Genomic DNA, 27,426 nt, shown 5'->3' with positions numbered 1-27,426 from the left:
ACTTATTTGTTTATTTAAAAAGAAAGACACACAAAGAGAAAAGGGAAGGTCTATTTACGGAAGCAGCATAATAAATACGCTACAATCACAGTGATATTTAGCAGTTCACGTTGAGAGAATTGCATGGATCTTTAAGTAATCAGGTCGCTGAATAAATACTTGGCCAAGACGCTTCAGGAATGTCCACACTGGTAAGGTTTCTGTCACTTTGGGATTAACCCATGCGAGCTCCTTGGATGAAGAAGGAATCATTTATATCTGTGTCAGATATAACAGTTTACAGATATAAAGCTGAAACTGACAGTCAAAAAGATCACTTAAAATTGCAGGATGAAATTGACTGAAATATTTAATTTGCCTGGTTTCTTTCACAACTTTTTTGTAAAGAATAAAAGGGGTAAATCACCAATGAGGAAAAGTGTGCTAATTTTCCAGCTTGGTATGCAGTATCTGTGTCCTTAAAAGTGCTGATATAGACATAGAGTTGAGTTATACTTTTTTTGAATTATTATCAATATCTTCAGTACATGAAGTATGTAACAATACCAAATGGTTTTCTTTATTTTTTTCTCTCCCCCTCCACCCCCCATTGCAACAGGTTCGAGACAATGGAAGGACATCTACAGTAAGTGGACTGTTTCTTTTTGCAAAATCTGCTGGGCTTCCAGACATTGCCTTTTAAACAGAGATCATGTATTTTTGATGTGTCTGCAAGGTTGTTTGTGCTGGATGGCTCTTGGGGCTTTAGTTTCAGTTCTTCCATCCTCCTCCAGGTCTATGATCGCAGATCACAGCAAAAGCTGATCGTACAGTTCCTAGGGAGATAATTACAGGACTGCACAGGTGCAAGGTGTCATATTCTGCCTCTCATAAGTACTTTCCAGATAATGAGTAGGATTAGCATTTTAATGGGATAAAGTGATGCAGTGTTTCCCTGTGCAAATGTTGAATTTATCATGTACAGAACTGAAGTTCTACTGTTGCCTCCCCTTTTGGTGTAGACTCAAATACAGTTGCACTTGTAGTCTGATTTTACAGCCTTTGAGAATGAACTAATGATCAATGAAGTATTATGCTCTGACTGCTTGTGTATCTCCTCTCTTTAGCCTAAACAAATATATTTTGGGGATAAGGCCTGCTGATAGCAATGGAAACATATGTTCCTAGTCAATAAGCATAGGATCGCAACCAAGGTGATGTTAATGATGTTATTGTTAAGTGTTGCAATGATGAGATTGCTCCTCCATTTCAGTGAAGTGTTCCCGAGATAGACTGGATGGCATTTATATAAATTACAGGGGGAAAGTGGATATAGATACTATTATTGTCTGAAGGTAGGGGAAATGGGAGGAAGACATAATATGAGAGAGAGAAGGCTCAGTTTTAATAAAGGAGAAAGAAACAAAGAAATATGATTATTAGTTCAATGGTTGGAAGTATCTATGGCGTAATTATATGTGGTGTATGAGTATTAGCCTAATGTCCTGGAATACAATAAATTCCTTCCCTATTTAGAAAAAGAAAACCATCATATCCATATGTTACTTGACCTCTAAAGGCAATTCATTTCAGCACAGCATCTCTCTCTCTCTCTCTCCTTCGTTAGCTTTGAGCTACTTTGCTAATTTTAAATTCCAGCCTGAAATATTGATCTCCTTGTTTTAAAATCGCAATATTGTTTTGTGTATGGCTTTTTGATGGCTGTAAACGACTAAGAAAGGGAAAGGATTTCCCTCATTTTCTTTCCTGCTGAAGCCCCTATCTATGCTCTTGGCTCCTGCCTCAGTTTTCTTTGGCTAGCCTTAAAACTCTTAAAAAGAAAAGAAAACCAGAGCCACCCTTTTCTTTTCTTTTCCATTCTTTTCTTTTCTATTCGTTCTTTCTTCCCTCTCTTTTAAAAAAAAGTTCTTCCTTAAACTTAGCTTTAGCATACTGATTATGAACCAGAATACAAAAAGTGCCTGGTGGATCAAAAGAATTTGTATGGGCAGTTGAGCACGAGGTGAATATTTAACGCTTTTGTTCATCAATAACTCCTTTGGCTTTGACCTGTCTGAGCAAGTAGTGCAATAAGGTGAAACGCAGGTCACAGCGTCTAACAAATATGAAAATCTGTGCTATTGCACAAAATATTTGGATGGTTTTTTTAAAAAAATAATTTTTCCATCTGTTCCCCTATTATTCCTATCATATGCCTTCCCTGATTCTGCCCCTCTCCCCATTTTCCCTGAAAAAAATAACATATTTGAAAACGCATCTTCCATAGAGTTGGCTGCTTGGAGACATTCCGCATTTTTTGGATAAATACTTATTGATCAAATGGAGCAATGGTGGGGTTGGCCCATGCATTCTTCTCATCAGAAATGATAATGCCCCTTCAGCCAACCCAGGAAGCAGGTATGGATTGTGAAATTCGTTAAGGGGTCCACTTGCTCTTTCATTTCTGTCCCAAGGAGACCACCTTCTGAGATTAAAAACGATCAAAAACAAAACCCTAATGTCAAGAAAAGGAGCAGGTCGTTGGTTAAGAAGCCATTTGCTCACAGACGCTTCATGCCCTCCATATATATTTTCTAATTTCTCCCAAGATTGGTTTGGGTAGAGTACTCAAAGGAGGGAGAAGGGAAGGGAGCGGAGTCCACAGGACAGCACAGAGGAACCAGGTCAGCCACAATGCATGAACTTTTGGACTCCTGTGTGTTGCTGTCGACGGAGTAGAAATAATGAAACGCAGGGATATGTTTGTAAATGATTTAGAATGACCTCCCACCCTGCCCTTCACCATAAACGCTACTGCATGGAAACCAAAGGACAGTGGTGTAGGGTTTTTTAAAGGCCCAGATACTCTCTGCTAGTAGGAGAATATTAAACTCGATGGTAATGGCATAAACTTCTAACAACAACAACAACAATAATAATGATAACCCACCATTGATTTATTTATTTTTAAAAACGAATAGTTCGCTTTCTCCTATATAGGTCCCTTTGGACGAAGGCTTTTATTTGGGGGTTGAAAAGCGATTGATTTTGATCACCATCACCAACATCATTATCACTGACAAAATTAAATGAGCTCAAATCCTTTCTTTTTCTTGCATGTAAACACGTGTTAGTTAAAATGTTTTAAGCACAATTCCATTTCCTCAAGTGCACCTTTCAATGTGTAGCATCCAGAGCGATTGTCACACAGGCTGTCCGAACAACCCGTCGTTAGAAATCGTTACATTGTGATAAAGCTCCATTTCACAAAAATGACATTTTTGGGGGGGGGATACGCTTTCCTATGAAATCATTACATTCTTCAAATCCATAATTTCAGACCTTTACCCCAACAGAGAGTAGTTTGCATTCCTCGGAAGAAAGTCAGAGGGATCAGAATGCTACCCTGACGCTGCTTTTGTTGCCCCACTCTGTGTTGATGAAAACAAAATGTTATTACGTTGTCTATATATACCCTGTAGAACCGAATTTGTGTTGTATTTACATAGTCACAGATTCGATTCTAGGGGAATATATGGTCGATGCAAAAACTTCACCTTTCTGCAAATGGTTAGAAGTTTTAAAGATAGAAGACACCCAAAGACACGTGCAGGTTGGATGCTATTGCCTCTCGCTGGTATACTAGGACAATTTTTCAGAGTTCCTGGTTTGTTGCTTATTTTCTCAATTTATTACAGTTATTTATATCTCATCATAAACCTGTTCATATCAATATAATTAGTTTGCAGAGAATTTAGGAAAAAGTTAGTGGGCCAGTTAATGTTTTTTTTTTTAATAGTAATAAAAGGTGCTATAATACCCAATTTTTTTGTATTCATTTCCATGCCCAGATTTTTATGCTAACATTCGATGCCACTGGAAACAGTGGCCTCGTTTTCTTGCACTCTAAAAGAAAGCTATGAACATTTGAATATTGGAACTATCTTATTAAAGCTGGCTTTTAAAAACTGCCATTGTAAAATGTGTTTTTTGTTTTTGTTTTTTAAATGAACTTCAGATATCTCAGGGTAGTTCCTCTTTATCTGTATCTGGGGTTTAAACATGTTTTGACACTTACAAAGTAAATTCGAAGCTAGTTACTCATTGCCTAATTTTGTTCTGCCCAAGTAGATCATGGTAACTTTTGGTTGACCCCAACTAGACAAAGGCAGGGCAGTTCCATTGTGCATCATATTGCCCTTTGGTTTGATGTCTTCTGATTTTCTGTCCTTTCCCTGATTTTTAGTGCTTGCTTCGCTCTTGTCTTTATCTCTGTGCACCTTGATTGCTGAAATGTAACCAACTAATGCTTTCATACGATTCCCAAAATGTAAACTAAAGGGCATCAAAGGTTAGAAAAGTCAGTGGAGACAAAAGGCTTTGATTTACCTGGGGGAGGGGGGGAGAGGGCAGATGGGGTGGGGGTGGGGGTGTCACTGAGGCTACCATCAATTGATGAATCGTGTTTTATGGTATTCATATCTCCTTTTGGAAGGGGGGGGTGACGACAGGGATCCTCAGACAGCATGTGGGTCCACTTGATTACCCGTATGTTATTAAGTGAAATTTGTGGAAATTATGAGGTGCACACACAAAACCGGTGATAGACCTCCCTGCCTGCCAATTGGCTGAGCAGGTCACATGGGCGCCTAACTTTATTCAGTTGACAGCAAGTAGGAGGGCTCTGTGGAAGGAGAAAAAAAGACAACACGAGAAAAATTAGTATTTTCTACCTTCCGAAATTAATGGCCATGAGTTCGTATATGGTGAACTCTAAGTATGTGGACCCCAAATTTCCCCCTTGCGAGGAATATTTGCAGAACAGCTACCTTGCCGAGCAAGGCTCAGACTATTACGGTGCTTCGCAAGGCTCTGACTTCCAGCACCAGGGAATCTATCCACGGTCAAACTACAGCGAGCAGTCCTACAGCTGTAGCAATGCCCAAGGCTCTGCAGTGCAGCCGCGGGGTCACGGGCAGGAGCAATCCGGCCCGCCGAGTCACTTTCCCGGGCAAGCTGAACACCGTCCACCGCATCCAATGCCGGCCTCGAGGACCTGCAACCAAACACCAAACCTCAAAAGCCCCAACGGGTCGCCGCCGCCGCCGCCACCACCACCACCACCAGCAGCAGCAGCAATGAAACAGCCCGCAGTGGTTTATCCCTGGATGAAGAAAGTCCACGTTAACTCGGGTAAGCATCGTCTTCTCCTATCCATCTCTCCTCCTCCTCCCCCCCCCGCATCTCCCCCCCAAGTCCTTTCTAGGCTCCACGACGAGAGATGTGGGGTTGAGATCGAGGTAGCCAATTACACTTGCCATAAATTTTTATGGCCGAGGAAATAGGTCTCTTGGCCATGTGCTTTGGCATGCGAATGTTCCATTTCAGAGATATTAAATCCACTATGTCTATGAGAGAAGGGCGGGGGGGCGGCGAGGGGGGGAGAAAGCATGCCCATCTGTTATGAGCAAATGTAATGGTGTATATAACGGCCCCATGGTTGCTACTGAGACTCATTTTGCTCCCATAATATCTCATGTGAAAGTCCAGATTAGGTTTTGGAGGATTTTATTGGGGGGGTAGTTGCTAAGTCCTGCCTATTATTTGTCTCGCCCTCAGTGAATCCTAATTACACCGGAGGAGAACCCAAGCGCTCCAGAACAGCCTATACGAGGCAGCAAGTCCTTGAACTGGAGAAGGAGTTCCACTTTAACCGGTATCTGACGAGGCGCCGCCGGATTGAAATAGCTCACACGTTGTGCCTCTCTGAACGCCAGATCAAGATCTGGTTTCAGAACCGGAGGATGAAGTGGAAAAAAGACCACAAACTGCCCAACACGAAGGGCCGTTCCTCGAGCTCGTCCTCTGTCTCCAGTCAACACTTACAGACTGTTTCTAAGGAGCGTCAGACTGACTTGACAACTTTGTAGGGAACTTGGAAGTGGCCCGTTTCAGCCCGGTTTGATTCGGAACTGAACTGTTCTGCACACGCACGCAGGCGCGCGCACACACACACACACACACACACACACACGCACACACGCACGCACATACAAACAAACATACCGGCTGAGCAGAAACCTGCACGCAGCCTGCTAACAACACCCAAAGTGTCCTCATCCTGCTTTAAGGTACTGAAGACAAACTCAAAAGATATTATGGACTTCGCAGGATTAGTGCAAAACAGCACAAAAATTCAATCAAACAAATTAACTCTGCATCCAGGTGGTGAGAAAGTGATATATGTATATGTATGTGTATGCATATATGTATATGTATGTGTATATATATATATATATATATGTATGTATATATGTATGTATATATATATATATGTATGTATATATGTATGTATATATATATATGTATATGTATGAGGGGGAGAGAGAGTGATGGCTAGATAGACAGATAGCTAGACGTAAATATTTTAAAATACAACTCCTTTGTCAACACACAGCAATGCACCCATTACAAAGGAAACCGTTTGGTGTTGTGTCTGAACTATCCAAGGGAAGGGTTTGGGGAACTGATCATCCCGAGTTCGTGATTTTTTTCTTGTTTTCCCCCCACTCCGTGCTATGCCACTCCGGGTTGGGCGTTTGAGTAATTCCAAAACTGAAGTCTCTGTTGGAAACAAAAAGCAAAAAACATGTGAACTCTTCCCCCTCCATCATCTCCTCTGCATTCTCCTGAAAATGGTGTTTCCAAAAAGCTTTCCTATGCCTCTCACTTTTCAGAAATATTTTAAAAGCATGAAATGAAACGGGTTGTTTTAATATTTTTGTTATTGTATTAGAGTAATTAATTTATTCGTTGGTTAGGAAAATATAAGAAAATATTAGAGAGACGAACCAAAAAGAGAGAGAGAGGGAGGGAGAGAGAGACAGAGAGAGAGAGGATGAAAGCATGGACTCCCCTCCCTCGATGTTACTCAATCTTCTTTTTTCGCCATAAAAGCAGAGAACTTCCTTGCCTCCTCCCGGCTTCCCCTTTTAAAAATTCTTCTGTATATAGGCAAACGTTTTCCAGCTTTTATAGAGGAGGAACAAAATATCATTCTCTGTTGAAATGAAATGAATTAAAAACGCTTCTTTTTGTTGATGCTTTGTGCAGGGGAGGGGGACAAATGATAAACAAAAAGAAAGCAACGTTAAACGAAAACAAAAAACCGAATGAACTTTCCAAATGATTTGTGAGATGGAGGAAAATGATCTCATATTCAGACTAGGTGATCTGGCGTTTACTTTTACTATCGTCTGTTGAATTAAACTATCGAGGTGTTTTTTTTAATAATCCAAACAAACAACTCCGGGATGGAGGGCATGTTTAGGATGGAAATTTTGGGTTTCTTTTTATTTGTACCCAAATGGAAAATCTTGGATATATTTTAATATAATTTTAGAGAAAAGGGAGAAGACTTAGGGAGATGAGAATATGTTTTGGTATACCTTGGAGTACATCCACCGATGTGCGTGGGTCTTGCTTTGGTTTTAAAGAGCAACCAGGATTTGCTGAAAGTATCTTAACTAATCCAAATGTTACATAAACGAAGCTAAAACGATCATCCCAATTACATCTTTGGATAGGGACAAAGTAAAGAGAGGCGCCCCCTCCCCCAAACACACACACACGTAGGCAAAGCTTCTGACAATTGGGGGGAAAGCGAGGGAGATGAGCTGGTCTGTTCACTTGGTCTTCCTCTTAAATGAGCAGCCAATGTCTAAACATGCTTATTTCAATGGGAATTACAGTACAATACTAGACATGTTTACTCAGAAGTTAGCCCGCTGAGTTCAGTGAGACTTACTCCAACGCAAGTGTGTCCCGGACTGCAGCCCCCCACTTCACGTGCAGAGTGCTGCAGCCTTCGGGTGAATTCTGAGTTCTAAGAATGGACCTTTCTGGATTCTGGAATGGAATTTATCATGGTCTGTATTCTTTTATTGGTGCCGAATAGTCCCATTGGATTCCTCTTATAGCAGACCAAGTTCTGAACGCTTTTCTTGATTAGAAAACAGATTGGGAGGGCGAGGTGAGAGGGGAGAAGAGAAGAAGAGAGATGGATGTTCCTAAATAATATGACGAGAGATTAATATTTACTGTACTGGATCATGGTAGTCACAGTGGCTTAACAGTTCCTTTGTGCTTTTTCCCGAAGTCAGCACGCTGCTTGGAAGCCAGACCCTTGACAATCAGGAGGGTTTACTTCGAGGTAGTTAGGATCGGGATCCTAGAAGACATGTTCTTTTGTGTTAGGTCCTGGAGCCCTTCCTTTGTTTTCTCTCTCTCTTTTAGTTGAGCCTACTTCTCAGACTCTTACGGGGTCCCCTTGAATATCTGCCCGTCCGCGATATTAACGATGGATATTCCTTCATTATCTGCGTCATTGTCTCTATGACAAAAAGCGCCTCGTTCATACATAGTAGGAGACGTCTTCTGTTCTGACGCCTTCACGTTGAGAGGCTGAAAAGGTATTTTACTGAAGTTCGGCTAAATTGTAGAAACAGGTTCATCCAGAGGACAAATTTTCTATTCGATTAGCCGTATTTCAGCCGGGAGGAATGACCTCTAAACCCTTAACCTCTTGGACCTGGAGTCCCCTTCCTTTGCTGCGGCACAGAAAAAGCCGCACCGAGAGAACAGCTGTTGTTGGCAAGCCCTGGCCCCAGATGTGGAGATCTAAATCCTGAAGTCATTTAAAAAATAAAAAAAAGCATCAGCCCCAACCCTGGTTCTTCATCGTGCTCAGATTTCATATAGTCCCTTCCGAAATTCTCCTCTCAGCAGAAGCTCTGGATTAGTTTAATTTAAGAAAAGGGAAGCCAGGCATTGTTTACTTAAGGCCTGTGTTGAGTCGTTTGAGTCCCATGGCAGCATGTTGTTTTGGAGGGGAAGCCAACAGCCCTGGCTTCCTTACAGCCTGATCCTCGATACATCATTAATAGGATGCAAGCCTTACTGAGCTTCGCGGGCATAGTGAGTGCCTGATCCTCTAGGCATGTTTATTCAGAAGTAATTCCTGAGTTCAGTGGGGGTATTTCCTACTAAGTGTGCACAGGACTGCAGTCTTACAGTAAGATCCTTGAAAGTATGCCCTATATCCTGGAAAAGTGCGAGAGAGAATTGGGCAAAGAGGAGGGAAAGAGAAAAGGGTTTTCTTTGTGTGCCTGGCCCGCTCTCCATCTTAAACACACTTCTCTGGGAAGTTCTGATCCATTGACTTCATTGGATCAGACTTCCTACTTAAATGTGGTCAGGCTTGCTGTCCTGAGTCCTATGTATATTTGCTCAGAAGTAAGTGTCACTTATTTCAGTGGGGCTTTTTCCATAATAAATATGGCCAGACTGCACCTTAAGATTGGTTTAGGAAACAGAGAGGTTGTAATGCAAAACATATTTAAAAGGAAACACTCCTCATTGAACCCAGTGGAACTTACTTCCGAGTAAACATGTTTGGAATGGGGCTGTCAATGGGACAAATTTGCCTTCACAATGTAACTCATCCATCCTCAACCTAAATGACTTGAACTCAAGAAGGTGTGAAGAAGAAAGGGGGGACAGAACTGGGGCAAAGCCCTTTTGTAATGTTAATGTCCTCTGGACAAATGTTTGGTTCAAACTCTTAAAGTCATGTTGGGAGAGGAAAAAACCCCTTTGAGCTCCTTTTTTTTTGAAGTCTTAAGTCTTGGTCGCAATGATGTTGGTCCACTCTTGAAAGAGAATGATGGAAGTGGCAGCGTATCAAAGGGTTTCTGCTTGACGGGCCTGAGATGTAAACATTTGGCCAAAAATTATATATTTTTTAAAAGGAAACTACACACAGCCTCATCACCCCTTTCATTTCCTATAATCTTTTCTCACTTTTTCAGGGAAGGAGTTAATGGGGATAGTAATGAGAATGAGAATACTTTTTCTGAACTATGCGGAGATGTTCTTGGTACCATGCTAAAGTTGGGAGGGGGGACCTTTCTCTTTCCCTTATAGACACAAAGTTGCATATTGTTACCACGACCTTTGTGATTAAGCTGCATTGTCCGACGGCAGTTCCCTGTTGCTACTCTGAGGTGTTTTCTAAACTTTGCCAGTGTTTTTGCTGCCTCTGATTAAAGAACTATTTATACAAATTATTTTGGTCTAAGTCCTCTCTATGCGTACATGTTTGACACCCCAAAAAGCAATAAAGGTTTATATTGTATTGTACATTTAAACAGACAGCTACCAAAGAGCATTCATAATATCTTCTAATATCCTTACTTACACTTTAAAAAGAGAGAGACATGTTTGCCATCTCAAAACATAAGCTCACAAACAGTAAAAAAGAGGTTTTGTGGGGTGATGCTGTCTATACCTCGATTCTAATGAAGTATGCAGGAAGATGCTATGCGTCCTATCTTGAGAAGTATCCTGCCCTGCCCCATTCTAGCCTTTCCTGAGAAGTAAGTAGTGCTTATTTCAATAGCACTTATTCCCAGGTAAATGTGCAAAGGATGCTTACTTTGAACCCATTGAGTTCTGCAGGATTACTTTCAAGTAAGTTTTATACTTCAGCCCAAGCATATTTACTCAGAAGTAAATTGCACTAATTCCAGCCTTAGTTACTTCCAAGATAATATATTATTTGATTTTACAGTTGGATTTGGAATTGTCTCGCTGATTTCAGTGGGGATTATTCCCCAGCACATGTGGCTGGAAAAGGGTGGGGGCTTGTGTCTGAAAAGCAATTATGACAGCCACCAGGTTTAAATGTGTTTTCTTCTTTAAAAGATTTCTATGTTGCCTTTTAGCAAAGCTTCCAGGTGGGTTCACACAAAATAGGATAAAAGGTCCCCCCCCCCAAAAAAACCCCACACCAAAATATAACATAATAGATGACAGCACATTACAATAGGTTGTGGCATTACTTTCACTCTCTTTCGCTCAGCCTTTAATATTCTTTGATATATTTATGTGCCTTGCACCCTAACACTGAAGAAAATATTTGGCAGTATCCTACTTATTTCAGTGGAACTTATTTCCAAGTTTTCTTCAGGACCTAAAGAACCTTGTGACTAATTATTTCAGCACGAAGGGGGCTTTGGTGGCCTTTCTCCAACAGCAGAAACCCTCAGATCTCACCACAAACTGATGGGAATTTTCAAAGCAGATTGCTAGGTGGTGTGTGTGTGTGTGTGTGTGTGTGTTGTATGCGAACTATCCCAGCTGAAAAGAACAACAGCAATATCCCTCTGGCTTCACTAAGTGCCTGGGTGAAATGCAATAAGCTCTGTGGATCTAGACAAGTACATTGAAGGTCAGGGTTCCAGTTATTACTAAACCCTTTAGTCAAATCTTAGGAGGTGTGTGTTGAAAAAGACTTAGGTTGCAATCCTATACCCACTTACCTGGGAGTAAGCTCCACTGAACTCAGTGTGACTTACTTCTGAGTAGACATGTATAGAATATGAGCATTCACCACCACTTATATTAGGTCAGCATTCCTTGCAGTGTAAAGCTTACAAGAAGCCTGTAAAGTAGGACAGTATTATTATTCCCATATCACAGATGGGAGGCTGAGGATGAAAAGTGGTGGCATGCAGCTCATGTCCCAGACAAGATTTGAATGCTACACTGCTCAGGGTCACATGTCAAATTTTATGTGAAAAACTGCAGACAGACAGCACACACAACCCTCCTACAAACTGAAAAAGTTGACAACTTACTTGTAATATAGCAATGCAATGCTATACCTGTCTTTTCAGAAGTAAGTTCCACTGAGTTCAGTGGGGCTTACTCTCACATAAGTAGGTAGAGGATGTGCTTTAAGTAACTGAATTCAATATGAGCTTCTTCCAGCTAAGAATCCTATGCATCCTTACTTGAGAGTAAACATGCACAGAATTAGAATTCCAGCCAAACAGCTCCATCCTTGTCATATTTACTCTAAACTAAACCCCACTGCTTTAAATGGATTTTATTCCCAAGTTTGTCAAGACTGCTGTTTTAGGCAAGAATCCACAAAACTCTGAGATGTAATCCACACCCTACTGAAATGCATGGCAGAATCCACCTTCGTTTTAATGGTCCTGGGTTGTATCCTTCAACTGGACTAGTCCCATTCAGGAGATGAATGGAATAATTCCTGAATGAATGTGTCCTAAGGCTGTGCTGGAAACACAGCACGGAGACCTTAAGCACATTGAAATCGATGGCCATATGGACTTCTGCCATTGTTATAATAAAGAACTTAAGAAGATCAGATCAGACCAGAGGCCCACCTAGTTCAGCATCCTGTTCTCACAGTGCCCATCCAGATGCCTAGGTGAAGCCTACAAACCATACCTGAATGCAATAGCACTTTTCCTACCTTTGATTCCCTACAATTCTGAGGCATACTACCTCTGACAGTGGGGGGTAGAATATAGTAATAGCAGCAGTTGTCATTGATAGTCTCAAGAACATTAGAACACAGGAAGAGCCCTACTGGATCAGGCCAAAGGCCCATCTAGTTCTGCATCTTGTTGTCACTGTGAGCAACCAGATGCCTATGGGAAGCCCAAAAGTAGGACCTGAGTGCAACAGCACTCTCCCCTGCTGTGGTTTCCAGCAACTGGTATTCAGAGGCATCTACCACCTCTGACACTGGAGGTAGTAGTACATGTACTACTGGAGGTAGTACAAAGCGTGTAACTATTGTGGCTAGTAGCTACTGATAGCCGTATCCTCCATTAATGTTGTGTTAATTGATAGAAAGTAAGGTCAATTGGAATTAACTGTATTTATTTCTGGGTAAATGGCTTTGGGATAGGGGGTATTAGTGTATATAAACCAGAATCAAGAGGTGGAGGAATCACATTTCAAACATGAAGTCTAAATTCTGAGAAGAGACGGGGCTTTTTTGTTGTTCCTAGGAATCAATTATGCCATCTTCCTTAGGAATCGGTTTGCAGACAGAGTGAGCGCTGAGAAAGTTCCTGTGGACTTTTAACATGAAAGATTCCTCCTTCCGACATAAACACCCCTGACAGCAATAAAACATTTATCTGTCCAGGAGGTCAATGGCGCTATTTTTATCAGAGATATTTTGATTCCCCCCCGTTTTGACATGCTGGCTTGTCTTTTTTTGGAGAATAGCCAAGGCTGGAGTTTAAAACCAAAGAATCCTGCCTCGAACGGGAAAAAAGGAACCCTCTCCTGAAGGGAGGTATGATCTCCCTTTAGCCAGGAGAGGCTGAGGAGGGGTTATTGTGTGTTTGTTTGTCTGTGCCCCACCACAGCCACGAGTGGTAAAGCTCCGGGACACCTTCTACGATGAGGGCTTCCCAGCCGCTTTCTGCTGAATGGCTCCTCCCGTTGCCATCAATATCATTTTGTATATTGCCTCGCCTCTAGTCCTTATGGTGAGGAAGAGGAGGGGAGGGGGAAGACAGGATCGAGAACAACTCCTCATTCACTCCACAGTACAGTAAGTGGGGACTTTTCAATGGAGCGCCTCAAATAGCTTTCATCGGCCATGTTTGCCAAACCTCCCCCCTGATTTCTTTTATTTTCGTGTGTGTGTGTTACAGAGGAGGAGGAGGAGGAGGAAGAGGAGGAGAGGGTTAAATCTAACCATGTAGACCCAAATCATCTTTTGCTAGGGAAGAGTCACAGCAGACAGCCTCTCAAAGTGCAAGGAAGATGATAAGAATAGATTTTTCTCCAAGTCTTGACCACGTGATGGGCGAAATAATTAATTCAGCGCGTCCCTTAAGAAACACGGAGTCGTCATTAATCTGCCAAGCAAAGGACTCTATCAGACTTGAAAACTGAAGAGATCCCAAGAATATAATATACAAAGGGGCGCAGGCTCTGTCTATGCACACCTAGCTCTTTGGCTAAAGCCGAAGGGGGGGGAAATTACCAATAATAAAAGAAATAAAGAAAGCGGAGCTCGGTATGTACACATTTTCTTTCTTTTCTTTTATATTTCGAAATCCTTAATGAAGTTAGCTGTCAAATGTTTGACAAATAGGGGCCCTTCTCGTCCTGATTTGCAACCCTGCCCTAGTCAGAAGCTGTACTGGGCATATGGGGGTGGGGTGGGGGGATGGACGGACACCCCCAATGTTTACTCTTTATTATGAGATATTCTGGTACTGAGTAAGGAAGGGATCCTTCCTTGTTCCACGGTGGAAGGGAGTGAAAGGGGAGTCTTGGCCAAAAACTGCTTGTGTGGGGAAATGGGTGAAGATTTACTGGTTGCTTATATCTTATTGGGAACAATGCTAGCTGTCAGGGCATCTGCTGCCCCATTCTGAAATGGTGAGAAAAGGCCCTGAACTTCTTTTCAAGCAAGGGTCGTAAATTTTTCTTTGCGTCATAATAGAAGGCTATAAAACCGAGTTGAAATTTTACCCAAGGCAGGCTTTAACCAACAGATAATGAATTCTAAGGGCACTTCACCACCACCCCCTCCCGACCCTGCTTGGCTCGAGTATGGTGCCGCGACACAAAGACGTGGTGGTTTCAGAAATGCTCTTTTAGAATATATTTGTGGAGAGGGATGGCGATCTGAAGCGATGTGGAGGGAATACCCGAGAAGGGGGAAAGGTCCCTCTCCAGTCGGCATTTAGTCGGTTCTGTAGAAGACACAGGGTCAGTCTCTTTCGCTGAGCGAAAGGGGAATTTTGGATTGCATTCCGTGTGCGTGTCGATGTTAGTGTATTGTCGTGTGTATATAGAGATAGGCAGATACACACAACTACATAGACACGCAAACTTATACCTATGCACATATCACAAAGCTATCCTTCCAAGACTTTGGCTGTTTGGACATGTTTTATTTTGATTTTTTTAAAAATTTTATTTTGGCAAGCGGTGTAGTCTTTATTAAGCCTTACTTGGAGACCTTTCTTAATAATAATAATAATAATAATAATAATACAGACTGTTGTTTTTATTACTTCCGTTGCGCGTCAGGATTTCCTACGTTATGAATTATACATTCAAACAATAACACATTAATTCAGTTATTTAAAGATGACAAATGCTTATGGTTTGGGATAGTGACTAAGAAACAGTTCTGCTCTTTCAGAATTTGTACACACACCCTTGCGCACACGCACACACTTTATATATATTTCTGGTTTGTCCCAGAAAGAACGCGCGAGAGAGACGCCAAACGAAACTCCGAACCTAAATGGAAAAGGCCCTTTAACGCTGATTCCTGCATATGGCCCCGTAGATTTGATCAGTTTGACAATCGCCGGGTTTATTGTTATAAATCATCGTAAGTAATTCCTGGAAGGGTGCGATGCTGATCCCTCTCGTGTGTGTGTGTGTGTGTGTGTGTGTGTGTGTGTGTGTGTGTGTGTGTGTGTGTGTGTGTGTGTGTGTGTGTGTGTGTGTGTGATGGAGGGGTGGTGTGTGGAAGGGCGAGAAAGAGAGAGGAGGCCCAGGAAGGACTGTAAATCTTTCCGTTTTATTGCTCTATGAACATATGCTGAGACTGAAAAAGCCTTAGATCCTTTACCGAGACACATCTCGGCCAAACTGGGAGCCATCCCCCTCCCTCCACTCTCGGCGAGCTTCACACTTGGCTTGCAGCGTTTCCAGTCTTAATTTGGTCGGGTTGTTTGCTTGCTTGCTTGCTTGTTTGTTTTAGCCGCACAATTTATAGGTGGCCCTTCTGGAATGTGCGATGCCGTCCCCCACACTTAAAGATATTTAGAAGTTGCTTCTCTCTCTTACAGCATCCTCCTTCCTTTACCTTTGCTGGATTGGTGCTATAGGTTTCCAGATCTACTCTCTGTAACGAGGAAAAGTTATATATGGGTCTTCCCCACATCCTACCCCACCCCACATGTTCTGGAATCACCTCCCCTTCCCGAAGGCGAAGGTCTTTGTGGCTAAAGATGTCTGAAGGGAAAGGACAGAGAGGTCCCGATCCACCTCACATGCTTTGTTCCCCTTGCAATCAGCGGGTTTAATGGGATGCATATTATCAGATTTTAAGTGATAACAGCAGATTTTCCAATAAGAGTTTCTAACTAACTTCGATAACTGGACTGCAATCTCTTTCCACCACCATACCCCATGTATTTTTTCTTTTCTTTTTACGACTGGTTTGCAAAGTCAGGAGAAAGCAGAGTAATTTAGATAAATGCTCCCACACACTTCTGGTGAGTATTGTAAGGTAATACATTACTGTCAGATCTCCATGCTTTGGCTGGTAATGAAACCTTAGGAGATTCTAGATTAGGGTTGGATGCATTACAGCTCCAAGTTACTTTCAGAGACACCAGACAAAAAAAAGCTACAACCATAAATAATAATAATGTAATAATGCTGTGCAAGAATATGACTTGCTTGGAATATTACTTGTGCAAACAACTCGCCAGAGTGTTGTATCATAAGATGGTTTGCAACCAGACATACAAGCGGGCGTTGCGATAAAAGGGCAGAAAAGCGAGACTTCCAAATACGGGGCAGAGAGGACAAGGTTGCTCTGTTATCTCCAGTGTTGCCCAAACCCAACTTTACGGATTTTGTTTGTCCTCTTGAACAAAAACCAATACGAAAAGGATGAGATGATTCTGTTCTGGAAGGCTCGGAACTCCCGCCACCCTCTCTGGTCAGTAGATTTGACAGAACTAGAGAGTTCACAAGCAAGATAAACCGGAAGGCGACCCATATTTCTTCCTCTCTTCATCTCGAAGCTCTAAAGTAATAATTGTTTTGAGGAGCGATGGGGGGAAAGCCCCACCCCCACCATTAACATGAGCACCCCCATTTGTTTTAATCACGGATTAGTAGAATCCTATAAAGATTCTCGAAGCCAAATTTGCTGGGGTGGTTGAACTTGTCGCGACTCTCTGACAAGGTTTGCAATCCCCACCCCGCCACCCTCTCTACCACCCTGAGAAATAGTTTGCTACGGTGATCGAGCCAATCCGGATTTGTAAAGAGGGCTCTGGGAACCACGCTGCCTTATGCCCCTTGGCACTTGGACTGTGAAGGCGGACCTTTAGCGGCATCGGTTATTTCAACGCGCTTCCCCCCGCCACCCCCATAGGAAGGCTTGTGGGTGCCTTTGGCCCCGCGGGTTAGGTCATCCCAGCCGCGCAGCCATCTAGATGGAGGATACCTGGGGGAGGATTTGCAGAAGATAATCTGAGTGAAAGTTCCAGCCTGAATCAAAGTCATCTTCCCTCTCAGGATCACGTGAACAAATATGATTGTATTTTAAGGCAGCGCCTGTATTTCTTGTTACAGAAGGCTTTCTCTGCGGCTCTTTTGTTTTTGTTTTTTTAAAACTATGTGATTATAATTGTAATGATGATGTGTATATGGCCTCATCTCTTGTTATTTACAAACAAAGCACAACGCTAAGCGGGCCAATTGGCTTCTTTTTTCCTTGGGGTTGATTGTGAAGGATTAAAAAAAATTATCATTAAACTCGACGAACTCAGAATCCATTCGCCCTCTTTTTATTGGAGCTCGAGCCTTGTTTTTTTATTCTATCGGGAATACTGGTCTATGGAAATGCTCGTGCAGACCGCAAGATCAGGTTTAGGAGAGTATTGTCTGCAGAACAAAGGAGCAAGGAGATTTCCTCAAAGCTTGAAAGCCCACGGTGTTTGACCGAAGTGGACGGTTTTAGGATAAACAAGGATACAGGTAAGCGACTACATGAGCTTTAACAAAGATGGAATATTGAATCCCAGATCCCGTTCCCCTCCCCCTCTCCCTAACACCGTAATGGGAGATGAAACAGGGTGTGCTAGTAGTCTGTAGAACAGAAAATATCTGGATAGGCATCTCTCTTTACAGATTGTCTGAAGGAATAAGATGCTGTTCTTGTTGCTGCTGCTGCTGATGTTCTTGCTGCTGCCGCCTCTGCTGCTGCTATTGTAAACGTAGGGCTTTTCCAAGTTGTATTTTCCCACCCTTAAACATCCAATGTTGGGTGACCTAGAAGGGGGAGGGAAGGATTTCGCATTACACACTTCCAAGGAAGACACATCTTTGTGTTCAAGTAAGAAACCAGAAAAGTGACTGACTGGGTAGGATCTATGACCCATTGAATTCAATGGCAAACCTCCTGTGCATTTTAATGGCTCTGGACTGCTCTGCCTCGGATTGTCGGACTAAATGAAACTCAGTATGTGTCTGTGTGTGTATACACATACATGTATTGTGTATCGCCTTTATTTCGCGTGTTTGCTTTACAATGAATCCGTCTTTTTCTCTGAATAATTCCTTACCGCAAGAAAACAAGAAGTGCAGACAAAAGAGTTATAGTTCCGATGTATTGTGCATGGCTCTTATCAACAGCAGAGTTTGTTCGGGTCTGTGTGTCTGCCCCAGAAATAAATAAATAAACCTGCACCATCCAACAGAGTTAGGCATGCCTACTCCCACCGATTGTAGTAAGCTGTGCAATCTGATCTGCACAGCGTGCTTACATGGAAGTAAGTTCCACTGAGTTCAATAGGACTTGCTTCCTAGTAAGGCATTTTGGACAGGTGTACCAAACTCTGTGCTGGATTGTGGTCAATGACTATTAAGCAGAGAACACGTCCTTTATAAAAGCCTAATTGGTAAATATCACATCAGTATTTTTTTCTGTTTTCGTTTGCATAAAAAGCGTCTAAACAAACCGGATCCTGTATAAAGCCAGGGGCCTTAAAAGCCGCTCCAGTTCTAAACTTACTTTGAGCGCACCGTCCATTCCAAAGTAAGCCCCATAGAGTTTTGTGCGGCTATCTCCCAGGTAAGTGGCTATAGGGGTGCAGTTTTACTTGGAAGAACCTAGATAATATTAGTGGAATTTACTACCGGCACGGTGAACGGCACACGGGCGTTCTTGAATCTAAAACATGTTTACTTGGAAAGACACGGGACTGGTTTCTGTGAAACTTGCTGCAAAGTGAGTGTGCTTAGTATGCGTCCTGGTCATGTAGCCTGATCTTATGGACATTTACTCGGAAGCTGACTCCTCCTAAGTTCAGTGGGGCTTACTCCCTGGGAAATCATGCATAGGTTTCAGCTGGGAGACTAAAGGTATTACGATCCCGCCTGCTTGGAGAAAAAGAGTCTATATCTGATTTTTTTTTTCTGAGCCCCCTCCCATCAAGATTCCTTGATTCTGACTCCCTCCCCCTGCACACAGTGTTAACTCATATTTTCTTACGCCAAACAATGGGCAGCGGGAGGGGGGACCCTGAGCTTTGGTCTATGTTCTGTGCTGGTCTCGATCGGAAGAAGCTTCTCAACTTGCGACTCGCCCCCCCACACACACACGCCGGCCCGTCGGCCGCCTTTAGCGCTTTTGCCCCCAAGCTGCGGCCTGACAAGTTAGTCAGCTGAATCCAATTACGGCAAGCGGCATTTCATTTCCTTACGCGACAGAGAAGGCTGCTGGTTGGAACCTCACCTAAAATTTCAATCTCTATCTATCTTGGAGGCGTGGTCCTGGAGAATCCTCAGAGATCGGCCCTGGGATCTAAGGAAATCCCCGACGGCCTTTAGGGAAGAGCTCAGCTTGAGATCTCTGTTTCAGCGAGCCCCTGCCCTTCCAGATCCCCACAAGGCCGGTGCGGTGGAAGGGAAGGCCCAAAACTTAGGTGGCACTTTTCGCATCAGAATACAGGGCGTATCCAAACCGGGATGGAAACATTTGGCTTGATGTACTCTTGTTTTTCTTTTGTTAAAGGGGGGGGAGACAAAGTTTCCAATCAGCATCTCTCTGTGCTGTCTTATTGCTGTTGCAGAAGGATGCAGCAGTCGATAATTAATTAGACACAAAATGAAAACTTACCACGTTAATCAACAGCGAATAACAATGACTGCCTTTTGCAAATAATGATCCTTCTGCTCAGCCGCTTCTTTGACGGTGCCCCCCCCGCCGCCGCCCCCGCCCCAGCGCAAGCGTTCTTCTTAGATCGTACGCCCAGTGCCTATCCCTAATGAACTCCGTTTTTAAAAAGGGAAAATAAAGAAAACCACCAAAGTTGACGTCCGCTCACGTGAATGTGTTCTATAAGACGTTGGCTGGGACAGGCCTTGGAGAACCAAGGACCTAGTTAGAGCCTCGAGGGTGACCAGCCAGCTCCGCTTGCCCTCCAAACTCCACTTGGCCGGCATAAATTAGAGGTGTCTCGGAAAGAGGGAAGGAAGGGCGGTCTCGCAGCTGGGCTTGGATGGGGAGAAGAGAAGAGAAGTTGGAAGCTTGCTTCGTTGCCAGCTATTGGAGGGGGGGGGGGCTTCCGCGGGTTGTTCATTAAGTGGTGAGTTATTGCTGTACAAGCCAAAGGTCATTTCAAAGGCTTATGCTTGTTAGATATTTCTCTTTAGAATGACCCAGGCTTCATTGTGGGGGGGATTTCCCTCACCCTCCCCTCCCCACTAGCTCTGTTAATATTCTTCAGAGTTCTTAGTTGGCAGATTCAGATGTGAAATGGCTACAGGAGCCCCAAATTAACGGCTTGAGCTGGTTTTCAGGGAGGGTGGGTGCTTTTTAAAAAAAGTCTGACTGCATCTTGCAGGGAGCACCCCTCGTGTGAAAACTGAACAAGAACTGCTAAGATTCTGGAAGGGGTGTGTGATGGCCGGGTTTTTCTCGCTGTGACATGCCCAGAGTAACCACAGCCATACATAATGCATGAACCTCACGTTATGGCGCGGGGGTCTTCCTGCTTGCCTTCCATTCTTCTGAGTAGAATGGTGTTGCCCTGAGTCTAATTCCCCTTATTTTAATACACCAGATGCGTATGACTTTCTGGTTTTTTTGTTTTTTTAAAACAAATGTTAGATTCAATCAACACCCCTCCTTTGTGGGTGCTTATAAAGTCACTGCTCACAAAAACTACCGTTTTTGTATTTTTCCTCCACTCTCCGCCCAGCACACATACACATAGATGTGCAGAACAGTGTTGCATTAGAAATGTTATGGATGTGTGTGTCTGTGTGAAAAGTATTTTTAAAGCCTGATTTCTACCCAAGGGCGGGCTTTGGCCATCACTTGCTCCCCCTAAATGGTTAAATATTAGGAGAGGAAGATGTGTGTGTGAGTCTGTGTGTCTCTCATTGTGTGGATCTGCATACAGGCTATATGTGTATATATATATATACATCCAAAGATCAGAAAGTCACTCCAATGTTTATGGTATAATATTTCATTACAAAGAAAGTTAGTTATTTTTAAGAAAGGAAGAAAGAAAGTCTTATACTGTATAGTCAAACAGGGCTGCAATCCTATACTCACCTAGCTGGGAGCAAGTCCTATTGTATTATACATGTAAGAGTAAATAGCTCTGTCTAATAATATACATTATTTATGAAGCTCCTGTTTAAAAAGTGTGTGTAGGGGGAGAGAAATTGGTCAAATGAGTTTTCCTCTTTGTTCCAGGTACATCTCATCATTTTATCCAAAGGAATCTGAAGATCCTACCAAAAGTGTTACAGATAAAATTCAAGAAAAAACATAACTGTGGTGAGTTGTGTGTTTTTTTAAAAAAAAACATTTCTGTACATTTGTGACTTCTCTTTGTCCACGTGAGGTTTACCAGCAGATGATGGATTTTAGATGGGGGAAGGGAGGGAATCCTGGCAGTTGATCCCCCTAGGAGTACCTAATACACATGATATAATGTAGCTGACAATCGATTTTCAAAAATTTGTTAATATTCAGTGGCCTTAAACAAATACTTGGAGTACATAGATAAAAGGTTATTACCAGGAAGGTTATTTTTGCCTGAGCAGAATTGATATCCTATCACGGCTCTTGAGTAGATCATTATTAAAGAAGGAGGTGCACTAGGAAAAGCCTTTAATGAAGCTATGGCACAACGATCCTGGTGGGTCCCACAGATGCTAGTTTTTTTCCCCAGCGACCATCTAATGACATCAGATCAAATGCTGATGGAAATTATAGCCACCATCCCGCAGTAGGGAAGCATTTTTAAGTGCCATGAATTTCATTTGGGAGAATTAAGCATGCAGTGGAATTGCACTTAAATATCTGCCATTGAAACCCATTGCGCTTAAGAGTGCTTAAATTTGAGTGGTTCGTGCTCGGTTCCCATAACCTGCAGTTTACAACACAGTTATGCTCTAAGCAAATTTACTCAAAGGAGCTCTTAATATGTGGGCATACCTCATCTTGTGATATATCTTTCCCAAGAGCTCCTTTGAGTGAACGTACCTAGAGCAAAGCTCTGTTGTAAACTGAGAGTTATTGGAAAGCGATGAACGGAAGGAAGAGGAGAGCATCTACATATCATAACAACGCAGGCTCCTGTGTACAAGCTCATAACACCGAATACACAGTCCTGCTACCAACGTGGCAGTGATAGCCAAATGATACAGTAGAACGGTGATACAATATGGCAGTTCTGGTCAATTTACATCCATCACCCGTTTCTCTCCCCCCGCTCCAAAGAATAGCTCATTTCCTGAGGCTCCTTCCTGGCAGGCACAGCAGTTCCCTCCGTGAGCCCGTTTTCTTCCAGCAAAGACCCGGAGAGTTCTTCTGTCCTCAGAAAGTGCTTCTTCTGTGCTTAAAACACACGCTGAGGCTTCCAGTGTGCGAAGATCAGCCTTGCTTTAGAAGCGAGGAAAGCGCGAAAGGACAACGGCGCTCGGCCCTTTATAGCCAGATGCGCCGTCGCAGGCTGCGAAGAAGGGCTCTTTTTCTGCGGACGGGGGCATTCTTTTGCCGGCCTCCCTCCTACGCAGCTTGTTCGACACTTCGCTGTGCCCAGGTCTTTTTCTTCCTCTCCACCCCCTCCTCCTCCTTCTTCCCCCCCTTCCCCGCTTTCATTCCTTACTGAAGCGTTTACTGCCCTAGCGCCAGCAGTCATAAATTTTGCTACACGCCACCATGACAGGTGCATTGATATGCGCTGTGAGAACTCCGGCTGCTTATTAACCACTCCTCCGGCCTCTCTTACTGCTTTTTATTTATTCGGTATCATATTAGATATTGATCCCCAGCAGAATTAAGTGTAGTGGACGCATTAGTAAAGAACTTGCTTCATATGAATATGTTGGTTGGGTCTCGGATCGAACACAATTGTCAGCGCTGGGAACTTGTCAGAAGCAGAATTTGGGGCTCCTCTGTGGTGGCACGTGGTGTTTTGTGCGCGCGGCGGCGGGAGATTAAAAATAATAATAATAGGGGGTAGAAGGTGAGCCTCACATCCCCCGTAGTCAGTTTGATTTGGAGAGATTATGCTTCGTAGTAGATTGAGAGTAGCGAGGGAACAATGGCATCCATTACTCTGCCTAATGGCACAACGGTTCAGACAAGGTTAACCTCTCTGGATGCTTGGAAAGGAAATTCGAAGCACGGGCACGGATGCTTTGAGGCTTCCTTAGGCATCCAGAGTGAATTCTTCTCTCTGCTCTACCTCCCACACAGCTTGTAAACAGTTGGGGCCAAACCACCAAGTGGGTTACTATGTATTCTGGTATTACCTACACAAAACGCTGCTTTAAGCATATGACAGTCTTGCAAAGTCAAAACATGACGTTAGGGATTTTTTTTAAAGAGAAAAACAAAAAAGGAAGGAAAGAGGGGGAAAGTGAGAGTGTATGTCTGTAGATCTAAAAGATGAGCCACCAAACAGTAGAGCATTGTCCATGTGATTTATGGCCCTTTGCCTCCTTTTTAGGTTCAAGCAGAGTTCACAAGCAGTTGGTATTTCAGAAAAGAAATAAAGCTTCTCAGTTTTGCAGCAATATTCTCTCTGAAGACTTTATGTGTTATTTGGGAAAACCTGGTTTTGGTGAATGAAACGGGCCAGCAACATGGTGCTGGATTGGAATAAACAAAAACTTCTCAGAGCAGGCTATCAGTGAGGTTGTAGATGGCTGAGGGTTAATCTTTATTATTATAGATTATAATTGGTGAATAAATAAGTGCTTAAATGTTATTAATACTTAGATAAATGGAAGGTAATCCTGGAACTCCCTCTTGGTCTTTCTTCTTCTTTTTGATTTAAATCCCTATCTTTCTTGTTTTTCATGGCATTTGGCCACACTTTTAACCATGTGTGTGACTATAGATGTAAATATCTACCAGTGTTTGAGGATAATACTTGGTGCATCTGATAAAGGGGGCCTCTAGTCCAAGAAAGCGTATGCCACAATCCCATAAGACTTTCTTGTTTTTGTTGCAACAGACTGCTAGCCCTCTGGAATTTCCCACAATATTTTAGGTTTGTAAAGGAAGGGGTGAAATATACATAGCTAGCTCAACAAGGGAAAGGAGTGCATGAAATACATCTTAAAATGCATTTTATTTAAAGGTGCCTTTAAAAAAAACAATTTTAGACTGCAGTCAGTACTCTCTTGCCTAGGAACCACTCATTTTAATGGGGCTTACCTCTTAGTAGACATGTATAGGATTTCACCATAAGAAATCCTGCTGGAACAACCAAAATGTGTCAAAAAACTACAACACTATTGTCCTGTTTAAAGTGCAAAATGAACATTTTCTAAGTTGTCAGGGAGATTAAATGTTTTGTAGGTTAAACTGAGGTTAGTAAATTATGACAAAGATGAGAAAACATAGCAATTAAGAACATTACATGATATGTATGTTGTGTGATAAATTAAGTTGCAGCTATGGCATCCGTAAGTGATTATTAGGGAGGCTGCAAATTTATAAAGTGAAAAGAAAGATACTATATCACTACATCTAGCAATTCAAAACTGTTATGGGGAGGCAGCTAGTGACAGAGGTCAGTTACTGTCTGGTATCATTTTCAAAGCACTTGGATTCTGTGCTCATAACCTGATTTATTTGGATGTAAGCATTCAGATTCACCAGCAGTCTGCCCCCCCCCAATTTTAATAGCCCCTATTCATAGGATTATTTAGAGACCCAAAGTCTAGTGTCTGTAAACTGTAAGGACAAAATGAAATAAATGGAAATTTTGCCTTTAAGCTCAATGAGTTGTGAATTGCATCTTTAGCATATTTAAACCAATTGCTTAAGGGACAGTCCTGCAGACAGCATTAGGAATGAGCAACTTACTGACAGTGATCTTAAAGAAGCAATCCAATCCATACCTTAGTTAGGGGTATAGCTTAGTGGAATGTCTACATAAAACAGGGATGGGATTGGACTGTTCATCACTTACTTGCAAGTAAATTTAATTGGAATTAGTTCAGTCTTACCTCTACAGATTGTATTTATAAGTGAAGTGTTAGGCGCCCAGTAATCACTGACTGCCAGTGGCACTTCTCATTTTAGGTAATGAAGTGTTTCAGAAACTATTTCCTGGACATCTCAGTCCTAAGCACTTTACTTAGAAGTAAATTCTATGGATTTGGCCTATAAATACTTGCACTGTATGCTTCAAACATCCAAACTAAAATTGATATGCATGTATCTATCTATTAATTCATTGGATTCTGCTCTTCCTCTCAAGAGCTCAGTTGTATATACATCCCACTCCTCATTTTTCCCTACAACAGTCCTATAAAGAAGTTTAGTTGGTTATCCATTGTGCTTCTGGGCTTAGGGGAGATATGAGCCCAGGTTTTCCCTGTTTATTTCCACAACTCTACACACTACATATGTATTTTAATATCTTGGCCCGTTAGATCTATGGATATGTATAAGCATAAACATTAGAATCAAAAGAGAGAAAAAACAGTCGTTACCCATAATTCAAAGACAGGTCCCCCTGCTTACATCAACACCCACAAGATGGTTTTTATATACAGGAAATAGCTAATACTACATAATACTGTAATATTGGAGGAACCCTCCACCCAACCAGGAATCTTTCTGCATGGTAATAAACCAACAGAAGAGCTTTGCAGTGAAAAACCATGCCCTGGAAATTGCCTGTCTGTACTTTAGATAGCTTTTGCGTCAAAATAACCTGCAAGAAACCTTAGCTGAAAAATCTCTAAAGAGTAAGAGCTAAGGTAGCTGACCTATGTATTTCTTCTTTATATTGCAAATGAAAGTTATTGAATACCCTTAGTTACACTTTAACTTCGTTGAAATCTTCCCAGGAAAAACAAAGCAAAACACCAAGAGACAGGATTTACAATAGAGATGGAATTTCTCTGGTTTTTCAGGTTCCAATTCTGGTTCAATCCATCATGTCACTCCTGCCTCACAAATAGTTGTGCGCATGCGTGACTTGAAAAAAACAACACCCAAGGGTGGGGGAGTGAAGAGTAAAAAAAAAAGCAACAAAAATGTTGGTTAATATTTATACCAAAATGGCACAGGGATCGAACTTCGAGTATATAGAAATGCTTGCAAAAAACAATAGAACAAATAATAATGTAATAGAACACAGAGAATGTTTATTTTTACAGCACCTTTTAAACATGAATGCAAAACCAGTAAGAATTTGTAGGCTAGAAATTAAGTCACTTAAATAAGCGTGTCTTTTCAACAGCTAGTCCAGGGTAGCTTTGCATGCCAGGCTAAATGATAACTCTCTCGTGCTTGCAACAGACATGTTACTTAAAAACAAACAAACCCGCACACAAACACATAAACTCCTTATACTGGGATAACAGTTTTAGCATCAGTTTGATTTATTATCAATTTATTGTAATACTACAGTAAAGTTCTGAAAAGTCATCCTTTAAAACTGTTTCCATGAAACCACTGATAAACCTTCAACTCCTCTTCACCCTAGCTGGACAAAACCTGTGCAGGAACACTGCACAGAAGGACCTATATCCTCTTACTAATCTGTCATCTGTTGATACACTTCTGGTTTCAGCTTGGCTAGGGGATCTCCTTTTGTTGTATAGTCACTCGCATTGCCACCTTACACTCATTAGCTGGAGACAGATCCAAGTTATTTCAGAGTTGTACACTTCCAACTGCATGCGCATGACACAGAGCTGTAAGATTCAAAACTCATGCCACTAGGGTATTAATGGCTCTGAACTGTTTCCTTTTGTACACCCGATTCTCAAAAAGAAAAGAAACACATTGATTTCAATGGAACATCCCAGATACTGTGTTTAAGAGCGGCATGCAAGGGTATTAATGGCTAATTGTCCTGGTATGTGCTCTTGAAGGAGGGAAGGGAAAGGAATGAGAGATGATTGGTTGTATGGAAGTGAGGCCAGTGGTGAATTGTGCCGCGCGTGCGTGTGCGTGTGTGTGTGAGAGAATGCACAAACCGACCATGGGAATTGGCAGAAGAGGCCACCGAACCTGTGTGACTTTCCTGCCGCGGGACAGGGAGGAACAGAGATGAGGGAGATGGGAGTCATATGTTAGTGTGGGCTGTGTAGGATTTCCGACGAGGGAAGAAACGGAAGAGATGATGTAAGGCATTGTGCTGTATGAAGGCTATTTGCCATGTTGTGCATGTGTGAAAGAAACATTGGGGTATGGGGATTCTGTGCAGGGATTGCCACAACAGGTCACATATCAATACGTGAGTTTCCTTGCATTTATGGTGAGGCACGGGTGTGCCTGTCTAACTATTACAT

The 27,426-nt window shown here is 42.4% G+C and overlaps 2 protein-coding genes across 5 annotated transcripts in view; both read left to right on the top strand.

Moving 5' to 3' along the window:
- HOXD3 (homeobox D3) overlaps window positions 1–27,426 on the top strand; it is a 57,224-nt gene that overhangs the window by 21,739 nt on the left and 8,059 nt on the right. For 2 of the 4 annotated variants that reach the window (XM_061608396.1, XM_061608397.1), the window contains exons 2-3: window positions 599–625; window positions 21,350–21,433. The gene's annotated coding sequence lies outside the window, so the exon portion shown is untranslated. Of the gene's footprint in view, window positions 1–598; window positions 626–13,049; window positions 13,421–13,523; window positions 13,892–21,349; window positions 21,434–27,426 lie in introns of those variants that run through there. The other 2 variants (XM_061608399.1, XM_061608398.1) reach the window with 2 other exon arrangements.
- HOXD4 (homeobox D4) lies at window positions 4,462–6,162 on the top strand. The gene is made up of 2 exons (XM_061612906.1): window positions 4,462–5,172; window positions 5,599–6,162. The coding sequence occupies exons 1-2, from the start codon at window positions 4,725–4,727 to the stop codon at window positions 5,907–5,909; spliced, it is 759 nt and encodes a 252-aa protein (XP_061468890.1). The 5' UTR covers window positions 4,462–4,724; the 3' UTR covers window positions 5,910–6,162.

Source organism: Rhineura floridana, chromosome 2, assembly GCF_030035675.1.
Source record: "Rhineura floridana isolate rRhiFlo1 chromosome 2, rRhiFlo1.hap2, whole genome shotgun sequence".
Lineage (NCBI taxonomy): Eukaryota > Metazoa > Chordata > Lepidosauria > Squamata > Rhineuridae > Rhineura > Rhineura floridana.
The sequence above is the reverse complement of the archived record's forward strand: the minus strand, read 5'-3'. Positions and strand labels throughout refer to the sequence as shown.